The 10,226-nt window shown below is 59.1% G+C and overlaps 1 protein-coding gene across 1 annotated transcript; it reads right to left on the bottom strand.

Annotated features, from left to right (window-relative positions):
• Positions 1 to 537: 537 nt before the first annotated feature.
• On the bottom strand, positions 538 to 8,512 carry DOK1 (docking protein 1). The gene is made up of 5 exons (XM_038136387.1): positions 8,413 to 8,512; positions 7,957 to 8,253; positions 5,488 to 5,596; positions 4,301 to 4,473; positions 538 to 2,052 (listed from the first exon to the last, which is right to left on the bottom strand). The coding sequence occupies exons 1-5, from the start codon at positions 8,473 to 8,475 to the stop codon at positions 922 to 924; spliced, it is 1,773 nt and encodes a 590-aa protein (XP_037992315.1). The 5' UTR covers positions 8,476 to 8,512; the 3' UTR covers positions 538 to 921.
• Between the last annotated feature and the right edge of the window lie 1,714 nt (positions 8,513 to 10,226).

Genomic DNA, 10,226 nt, shown 5'->3' with positions numbered 1-10,226 from the left:
TCAGTACCAACAGGCTGTTGAACCCGCAGAAGTCACCAGCAGCCCCATCCAGATGTGGGGACAGCCAATGCCAGCAGGCCTGGCGTGGTCCCACACAGAAAGCACAACCTGTTTTTCCCCTGGGCAGGCTTCTGGCCAAGGCTGGCCACGCAGCAATCCCACAAAGCACACAGCAGGCATCACAGATTTGGCCATTAAACTCAGTGGAAGCCAGACTGGGCCCTTCCAGGCCTTCCAAAGCAGCTGGGAGCAGGGGGGAGCAGCAGTGGCATCAGGCTGGAGAAGGAGATCCCGTGACTCACCAACAGCCACCGAGCTGCAGCAGAGCTGGCCCTGTCCCTGCCCAGCCCTGTGCCTGGAGGCCATCACATACCTGGCCTGACTCTCATTTCCCTTAATCCCCTGCCATGAGGGCATCCAGCCACAGCTCAGCCTGGCAGGCACTCTTCTTTGAGGCTCCCTCTTAGCTCAGTAGCTCTGGCACAGACACACACGTGCACCTGCACCTCCCCATCCACGCCACAGGCAAACGTGTCGTTCTGAGACATACAGACTTTAATATTAAAATAACTTTGTATAAAAATACTTTTGGAGACTGATGGCAAGCAGCCTTCCACGCACCACAAAAGGCACCAGGGCCCTGCAGCCTGGTCAGACAGGAAGCCAGAGCAGAGCCAGAGCAGCAGGTACAGGAAAATACCAGCCCTCCTGCAGATCAGAAGGCACAGTGGAGCCAGCTCCAAGGCTGGGGCTTGCTCCAGCCACAGCTCTCTTGCTGTTTCCCTCCAGGCAAACACAGCCCCTCAGCACTGGTGAGAAAAGGGGCTCTGCCTGAGCCCAAACAGCCCCAAGTCATCCTGGGGAGGAGAAGCCCAGCAGGCTCCCCAGTCCCTGCTGGGATACACACAGAGCAGCAGCACCTTAAATCTCCCCTAAATCCTCATAGAGAGGCGACAAGCTGTACTCATCCACACACTGCTCCTTCTTCTGCAGCTGCTGGGGCTTCACCACCTGGCTGTACAGCACCTCCACGTTGTTGTTGTTGCTGCTGTTGAGGCTGGGTTTGGCGAGCACTTTCTCAGGGGCCGTGCAGCCCCATCGCCTGCCAGGCTCCTCCACCCTTTCTGCCCCTTTGGGGATAAAGGCTGCCTGAGGCTTGGGGGCCGGCACTGGCTTGGGGATCTTGGCCTTGGCGGGGAAGGTGGGAACCGAGTAATCGTCAGTGCTGGGGTTGTAGGGGTACTCGTAGCCACCCTTGCCATCGTGGCCCTGCGTGCGCCAGGCCTCGCTCGTGGGCCGCGCCTCGTCGTAGATGTAGGTGAAGGGATGCAGCGAGCGGGGGGCACGGCCCTCGGGCTCGTCATAGATGTGCTCCTTGTGCCCAGGGACAGCCTGGCCACGGCCCTCAGCCCGGCCCTGCCCCTCGGCCCGGACCTGCTCGTACGGGCCCGAGTAGGGCGGCACCGGCAGCCGCGGCTTCGGCTCCTCCGCAGCCCCGCCGGGCGCCTTGGCCACGCTCACGGCCTTGCTGTCCACAGGGTCCGAGTAGAGCGGGTCCGGCCACGGCTGCGGGCCCTTCACCGAGTCCAGGGGCTCCGAGTACACGCTGGACAGGTCCTCGGCCGGCGGCACGGCACGGAGCACCTTGGGCAGAGGGGAGCGCGGAGGGGTGCCGGACACCGTGGGCTTGGCCGGTGGCACGGGCAGCTCTGGCAGAGTCCGGCTCTTCAGCAGAGACGTGGCATCTCTCTCCTCTGCTGCTGCTGCTGCACCAGCCCTGGGTGCCAGCCCCGCTTTGGGTGCCAGGGCGTCGTCCCCCTCGGCAGGCAGCTCCAGGTTCAGGTTGTCAGCCAGGGCCTGGCGGATCTGCACCACGCCGGGGCTGTCGGCTTCCAGCGAGTCGCAGCTCTGCCGGTTCTCCTCCACCTGAGCCTTCTGCTCCTGGATGGAGGCTTCCACCAGGCGGAAGATCTCGTTGCCCTGCTTGGTCTCAAAGGTGAAGTTTCCAGGTCCTGAGTCACAGCGCCTGCCAGCCTCGAAGGAGAACATCACCTGAAGGGGAAGCAGAAGGGTCAGGTCCTGCACAGCACCCGGCGCGTTGTGCAGGCTGTGCTTCCCACCAAAGGGCCCGTGGCTGCAGCACTGGTCCTGCACATCCTACAGAGACACTGCCCTGAGATCCTGCCCTGAAATCCTGCTCCTTCCCCTCCCAGCAGCTGGCCAGGGAAAGGCCACGCTCCAAGCTGCAGAGCTGGAGCACACCTGAGGGACATCACTGCGAGTGCCCCGGGGAGCTGCAGCTCCTGCCGGAGCCCTGCTGCCTTCTGTGAGCAATTCCAGCAGTTTCTACCACTGGCACCAGATGGTCTAGGAAACAACACTGAGGAAGGAGTAGGGTGAGAAGGTGGGTGACAGTTCAGCAGGGGAAGCAAGTATGGAATCTTAGGTGAGAAGGGAGCGCTCTGGAAGCAAGAGATACAAGAGGAAGAAAATGCCTTTCACAGGAGAAAGCTCAGCAGCAGCAGCAGCTCAGTTAGCAAGAGTAAGCAAAGCACTGACCTACCAGCATTAATCTGTTCATGGTAAAAGGTCCTTTAAAGAGAAGTCTTGCACCAGGGCTGTGCTTCCTCTGGCCTGAGCACACTCTGGTGAGCAGGTTCCCAGCAGCTGACGCCCACACCCTTCCTGAGCCTCAGGATTTTCTGCCTCTCTCAGAGGCAGAAGCGGCCCCTGTGGTCGCTACAAAGGTCTCTGGGGACAAACTCCTCTTTATGGGTCAGTGCTGCTGAACAGAAGCACCATCAGCCCCTCTCTGCTCAGGTCCCTGCGGGTGCAGCTCCCCACACCCTGCAACTCTCCTCCTGCCCCCAGCACAGACTCTGCAGATGAGCTGGACACCCCCACAAGGGCAGCTCGGTTTCCACCTGTGCTTTGGGAATGTGCCACAGAAAGCACCAGAAGCAGAGTGTGGCCAACATGGTCCCTGCTATAAACAGCTCCAGGACACCACTGAACAGCCCCAGGACACCACTGAACGGCCCCAGGACACCACTGAACGGCCCCAGGGCCACCACTTCCTCCCTGTCCAGGGTGTCCCACACCCCTTGCACCCAGGTAGCAGCAAGGCAGGTTGGGGACTCACTGCAGGAGGACTCTGGAGAGGGGCAGACTTTCAAATGTCACTGAGAACAGGAGCAGTTCCCCCCACAGAGTGAACAAATCCAGAGCAACTGGTGTCTCAAAGCCCCTCTGCTCTGGCCACCATCCTTAAGAGGAGGGACTGAACCCAGGGCAGAGACAGGACTGCCAGGAGCCAAGGTTCCTGGAGCCTGGGGACAGCGTGTCAGCACTGAGGGGTGTCCCTGCTCCTGGCACAAGCTGGGAAGTGCTGGCATGGAGAAGGAGAGCAGCAGAGGCAATGGCCTCAGTGAAAGTGGGACAACCACAGAGGGGACGAGTGTCCTGCCAGCCCACGCTCCAGCATGGTGACACATGCAGGAGCTGAGCACAGCCAAGGTCACCAGGGGCTGCAGAAAGCCTGGCATTAGGCAGGGCTGGCTGCAGGACATCAGCTCAGCCTCCCACAAGGGAACAGCCACAGGGGAGTGTTGCTATTATATTTTATGAAAATCCCTTGGCCAGGATTTTTTTTTTTCCTGAGAAGCTGAGGAGCTTCAGAAAAGAAATGTAAATAATAACTACCCGATGGCTGCGGGATGTGCTCTAGAGATGGTTTACTAACAGGTGCATCTTTGATTGATCCCAATAATGTGGATTATTTTTACTTGATGGCCAATCACAGCCAGCGGTGTCAGACTCTCTGGTCAGTCACCAGCTTTTGCTATCATTCCATTCTATCCTTTTCTAACCTCCTGTATCTTTATTCTTTAGTATAGTTTTAGTGTAGTATTTTTAATATAACATAATTATAATATAATATAATATCATATAATCATAATATAATAATATAATTATAATATAATTATAATGTAATTATAATATAATGTAATTATAATATAATGTAATTATAATATAATGTAATTATAATATAATTATAGTGTAATATAATTATAGTGTAATATAATTATATTTATTATAGTAATCTAAATATAATATAATATAATATAATATAATATAATATTATATTATATTATATTATATTATATTATATTATATTATATTATATTATAATAAATCAGCCTTCTGAAACATGGAGTCAAATTCTTATTTCTTCTCCCTCTCGGGACTCACAAACCACCTCAGGGGAGCACCTGCAGCACACGGGGCCCCCGTTGCCCACCTTGTCCCGGCCGTATCTGCGGAGCAGCCGGTAGGGCCAGACGAAGAGGATCCTGTCTGTCCGTGGGTCCTTCAGCACCAGGCTGTCCCGCTCGGCCTTCAGCACGTAGGAGCCACGCAGCTCGCAGCGCTCCGCGGCCTCGGTCCTCTGCACTGTCACCCAGAAGGCGTTCACTGCGGGGACAGGGCTGATCAGAGGACACACACAGCGCCACTGCGGGGACAGGGCTGATCAGGGACACACACAGCACCACTGCGGGGACAGGGCTGCTCAGGGGGACACACACAGAGCCCCACTGCGGGGACAGGGCTGCTCAGGGGACACAGAGCCCCACTGTGGGGACAGGGCTGCTCAGGGGACACACACAGCCCCACTGCGGGGACAGGGCTGATCAGGGGACACAGCCCCACTGCGGGGACAGGGCTGATCAGGGGACACAGCCCCACTGTGGGGACAGGGCTGATCAGGGACACACACAGCACCACTGAGGGGACAGGGCTGCTCAGGGGACACAGAGCCCACTGCGGGGACAGGGCTGATCAGGGGACACAGCCCCACTGCGGGGACAGGGCTGATCAGGGGACACAGCCCCACTGCGGGGACAGGGCTGCTCAGGGGACACAGCCCCACTGCGGGGACAGGGCTGCTCAGGGGACACACAGAGCCCCACTGCGGGGACAGGGCTGCTCAGGGGACACACAGAGCCCCACTGCAGGGACAGGGCTGATCAGGGGACACAGCCCCACTGCGGGGACAGGGCTGATCAGGGGACACAGCACCACTGCGGGGACAGGGCTGATCAGGGACAGCCAGCCCCACTGTGGGGACAGGGCTGCTCAGGGACACACACAGCCCCACTGCGGGGACAGGGCTGCTCAGGGACACACACAGAGCCCCACTGTGGGGACAGGGCTGCTCAGGGGACACACAGCACCACTGTGGGGACAGGGCTGCTCAGGGACACACACAGCCCCACTGTGGGGACAGGGCTGCTCAGGGGACACACACAGCCCCACTGTGGGGACAGGGCTGCTCAGGGGACACACACAGCATCACTGCGGGGACAGGGCTGCTCAGGGAAGGGCAGGGGGACACAGGCAATGCCCAGCGTGGCCCCTGTGATGGGGCAGCAGCAGGACAAGGCTGTGTGGGAGGTGGCCCCAGGTCAGGGCAGCAGCAGGTCCCACCTTCATCTCTGGAGTAGTAGATGGAGTTCACGGCCATCTCCAGGGCCGGCGAGTCCCCGCTGCCCTCTCGGCCATACTGTGACACCAGGCCGTCGCTGGAGCCATTTCCCTGCCAAAGGAGAGCAGATCAGACACGGAGTTCTCTTCCCACATCCACCCCCAGGCCCCCCTGCATGGCCTGAGCCCTGCTGCCCTCCCCAACCCCACACAGCCCGGCTGTCCTGCACCCTGCCCACCCCAGAGCTGGCCACAGGGTCCCCTGAGCCCACACGAACAGGGCCAGGCAGCACTGGGGGGACTCCCCTGAGCTCCTGGCAGCACCCTGTCCCCAGCTGGGCTCTGCAGTGACAGGGTGCAGGGCAGCACAACACACAGAGCTGCCCCCAAAGCATGGCACAGCCCAAACACACCCTCCTGGCCACGCCATCCCAAGGACAGGGGCTGATGGCCTGGTGACACGGGGGTCTCTGTCCCGCCCTGCCCACACCTTCCTGGCCACGCCATCCCAAAGACAGGGGACTCATGGCCTGGTGACACGGGGGTCTGTGTCCTGCCCTGCCCACACCCTCCTGGCCATGCCATCCCAAGGACAGGGGGCTGGTGGCCTGGTGACACGGGGGTCTGTGTCCTGCCCTGCCCACACCCTCCTGGCCATGCCATCCCAAGGACAGGGGGCTGGTGGCCTGGTGACACGGGGGTCTGTGTCCTGGCCTGCCCAGGAGGAGGGGGAGCTTGCAGAGAGGAAGCGAGCGTTTCTATTTTAGCCCATGCAGAACTGAAAATGCAACACACTCGCTGTCAGCCACTGTGTCCCAGCAGCAAGGCCCCCAAAGGGCCTGGGGGGGGGGACACAAACCTTGGTGCTTTCCCAGATCCTCCTGCAGAAAAGCCCCTCACAAGCGACAGGCTCCCCGAGCCCTGAGCAGCTGGCACAAGGGAGGCTCGGGGTGTGGAGCTGCTCCTTGGGGTTGCAGCAGAGGGTGCATCTTGCAGAAGGCAAGTGCCACAGTTTCAGTTTGAAACCCACACACATGAGCTTCTCAACAAGAAACCCAAACAAGGCCCCAGAAAGAGCCATGCAGCCCTTGTGTTTGGGTCCTAAAACCTCATGTCCTGAGAGCTGGTAGCAGCAGCTCCTCCTCAGCTAAAGCATCCAACACAGCAGGGCTCCAGCCTGGGAGGGCCACCAAATCTGCCAGAGCCTCTAAGGCTCCATTTGACTGCACTTCTCCTCATCTTCAAAAGGAAATTAAAAAAAAAAAAAAAAACAAAAAATCTGCTCTGAACTCCAAATGATCTCTGGCCCCAGCTCCCAAGCTGCTGGACCCTGCATACCCTCTGGGCAGGAACATGACACAAAATCACATTCTCCATGCAGATGATCAGCAATGCCAGCTGAGGATCTCCAGCTCTGTGCAGAGAGGCCACGTGCAGCTCTTGTGCCTCCCACTCCAGGTCAGGCCTTTTTAAAACACATGCCAGCCTTGTAGCCTTTTGCTCACATCCTCCTGAACCTTCAGCTTGCTTCTGGACCTCAGGCACACAAATGATGGCTCCCACGTGGGGGATGGGAGCTCCAAGCAGGTGCTCCCTGGCCTGGCCACCACCCTGTCCCACTCCCAGGGCGTGCTGTGTCCCCAGCTCAGCCCCACGAGCCACTTCCAGGGCAAAGGCTGCAACCCTGACTGCACCAGGAGACACAAAGTCATTTCCACCAGTGCCTCCCAGCACAGACACACCTGGCCTGCCAGGAGGCTGCGGGGAGGGACAAAGGTAAATCACACTCAGGGGACATCCTGGGATCACCAGCTGTGCACCCAGTCCTCCCGCCAGGCAGCCCTGCCCAGCATTCCAGGGCTGGAATCAGCTGGAGCCCAAGCCAGGGTTCTGCAGACACCTCCCAGGAGGGAGAGCCAGCGCCGTGTCCTAGAGGGCACAGAAAACCACCCTGCCAGGACACCAGCAGCCTGGGCTGGGCACACTGGCCGAGCAGCAGCTGCAGGGGCTGCAGAGGACAGGGCTGGACAGAGTTCCAGAGCTGGGTGCCCACAGCAGCGGCCAGGAGCCAGCCCCGAGGCTGGGAAAGGGGGATCCGGGTCCTGGAAGCAGACGGGTCCCGCAAGGCTCTCGAGGCTGCCGTGGCAGGAAAGGCAGCAATGGCCGGGCCAAGAGGAAACGCTCCTGGCCATCAGCCGGCCTCCTGCCAGCTCTCTGCAGGGCCCAGCACGGGCTCTACACCGAGCAACAGGAGCCCGGCTGGAAATCTGGAGCCACAACCTCGAATTACTGACAGCACGCCGAGGAGTCCCGCAAAGCACAGCAGGAGCCATCGAGAAGGCACCGGAGCGCCAGCGCCGGGCACTTTAAACCTGGGACCTGTCCTCCCCGAGCTGCCAGGCGCGAAGGCGTCACCCCCACGCACCGACGCCCGCGTCCCGTCCCGTCCCCTCCGCCCAGCCCGGGGCTCACCGGGAAGGCGATCTGGCACAGCTTCGCCACCCACTCCTCGCTCTGCTGCTTCTCGGCCGCGAAGAGGAAGCTGCGGTCGCGGGTCTCCAGGCGGAAGGTGGCGGTGCCGGCGCGGGGCCCGTCCTCGCCCACCGGGGCCACGCTGGTGCAGTCGCTGAGCCGCACCACGGTGCGGGCGAGCCGCCGCCGGGTGCCCGCTCGCCCGGCCGCCGCCGGCTCCTTGCAGTCGAACACCTCGAGGCGGGCCACGCCGTGCTGGCTGGCGGGGTAGAGCGCGGACCAGCCGCGCTTCCAGCGCTGCGGGCAGCGCGGTCACGGCGCGTCGGGGCCGCTCCCGCCGGGCCCGCCGCTCACCGGGGGCGGCCCCCGCAGCGCCCCCGCCCCGGCACGCCGCCGGCCCCGGGAAGGGAAGGAGGGAAGGGAGAGGGAGAGGGAGGAAGGGATCCCCGGACCCACCTTGGTGCCGAACTTGTGGCTCTGCTGCACCAGCAGCGGCCCCTCCATGGCCGGCGGCTCCATCCCCGAGCGCTTCCGCCCGCGCCGCTGGGGCGGGGACCGGGCGGGAACCGGGAGGGGAACGGGGCGGGGACCAGGAGGGAACGGGGCGGGGACCAGGAGGGAACGGGGCGGGGAACGGGGCGGGGAACGGGAGGGGACCGGGCGGGAACGGGGCGGGAACCAGGAGGGAACGGGGCGGGGACCGGGAGGGAACGGGGCGGGGATGGGGACGGGGCGGGAACCGGGAGGGGAACGGAACGGGACGGGAACGGGGCGGGGACCGGGCAGGGGACCGGGAGGGGACAGGAACGGGAATGGGGCGGGGACCAGGGCAGGGATGGGGACGGGTGTCACTGTAGGACACGAAAAACCACGACGCGAGCACGCTGCTGTTCTCAAGGTAGAGAGAGCAGTTTATTTGCTGACTCCAACATTTATAGGTTTCTAAAAGTGACAGTGGATTGGAGGGTGAACGTGCCACCTCTCCGATGGCACTGGACAAACCAGCAGTCCATCAAATTGCTCCTCCTCCATAAAAGAAAGCAAAACGGTAAGTTATTTGCAGAAAGAGCGTGAGAAAGTTCTTTACAAAATGCAAACATCAGAAGGCTTAGAGAACCTTTAAAAGTCAGGGCGACAGATGGGGACGCGTGTGTCGGGGGCAGGGCGTGCTGGCGTGTGTGCTTGTGGACAGATGTGCGCACATCTGGGCGTGTGCATGAGATTGCACACACGCGTGTGACACAGGCGTGTGCTCTCCGTGGGGACAGGAAAACGCGCTCGGATGGGCTGAGGGGAAGCGAGGTGTGAAAAACGCCAGTCAGTTGGGTTTAGAATTTTAAAAGTTTAATAGTGATTAAATGGTTATAAAAATAGTGATATAATTACAGTAATAAAAATTTGGGCAATTAGGGTTAGGACAATACGAGACAATAAAAACAAAGAGTTACAGACAGTCCGGGTACCTCTTTCTGGGCAAAATGAGCCCAAAGTTAACAGAGGATTAACCCTTAAAAGCAACAGCCTGTTGCATATTCACACACCTCATCCGTGATGCATCAATGCCATTCAAACAAAGCATTCTGTCTGCTCAGTGCCAGCTTCTTCCTCTGAATCCTGACGGCTCTTCAGGGCTGAGCAAGGTGGGAAGAAGTTCGTTTCTTCCAAAAATGGAGCAATAAATTCTTTTCTCTGAAAGATTCTGTGTCCTGTGGCTGCTATCTCGGTGAGAGTCCTCTCTCTTTAAAAAAGTATCTTACACAGCAGAGTTTCTATTTTAACATTGTGTTATAACCTCAAACTATATTTAACACACTACTGAAGAAAATGAATACAGCACAACTTTCTAACATAACACACACAATATTCATTTTCATATTTGCAAAAAGCCAATCATAAAATGCACATTTTTCACAGAGGGCAGTAAGGGCAGTGGACAAGGGGATAGGTGAGGTTTCACAGGACAGGAAAAAGGAGTGATGTCTTTGACAGGAGAAAAAAAATGAAGTGGAGGACTAGAGGCTGCTTACCTCAAGCTCAGAGTCCAAGAAAATCGTGGAAGAGCCGAGTGCTGGCCGAGAGAGCAGAGAAGGCAAAGAATCACAGCAAACACCTGCGTATGCACAGCCCTGCACAACTTCATTCTCTGACTGTCTTTGGAGACAGGGTAATGCCATCCATACCTCACGCCATGTCCCTGGGCACCGAGGCCACTCCAGGGCCACTGGGCTGCTCCCAGTACTGTCCCTGCCATTGCTGGCCACTCCAGTCTG

This window comes from Motacilla alba, chromosome 4 (assembly GCF_015832195.1).
Source record: "Motacilla alba alba isolate MOTALB_02 chromosome 4, Motacilla_alba_V1.0_pri, whole genome shotgun sequence".
NCBI lineage: Eukaryota > Metazoa > Chordata > Aves > Passeriformes > Motacillidae > Motacilla > Motacilla alba.
This window is presented reverse-complemented; position numbering and strand designations above follow the sequence as displayed.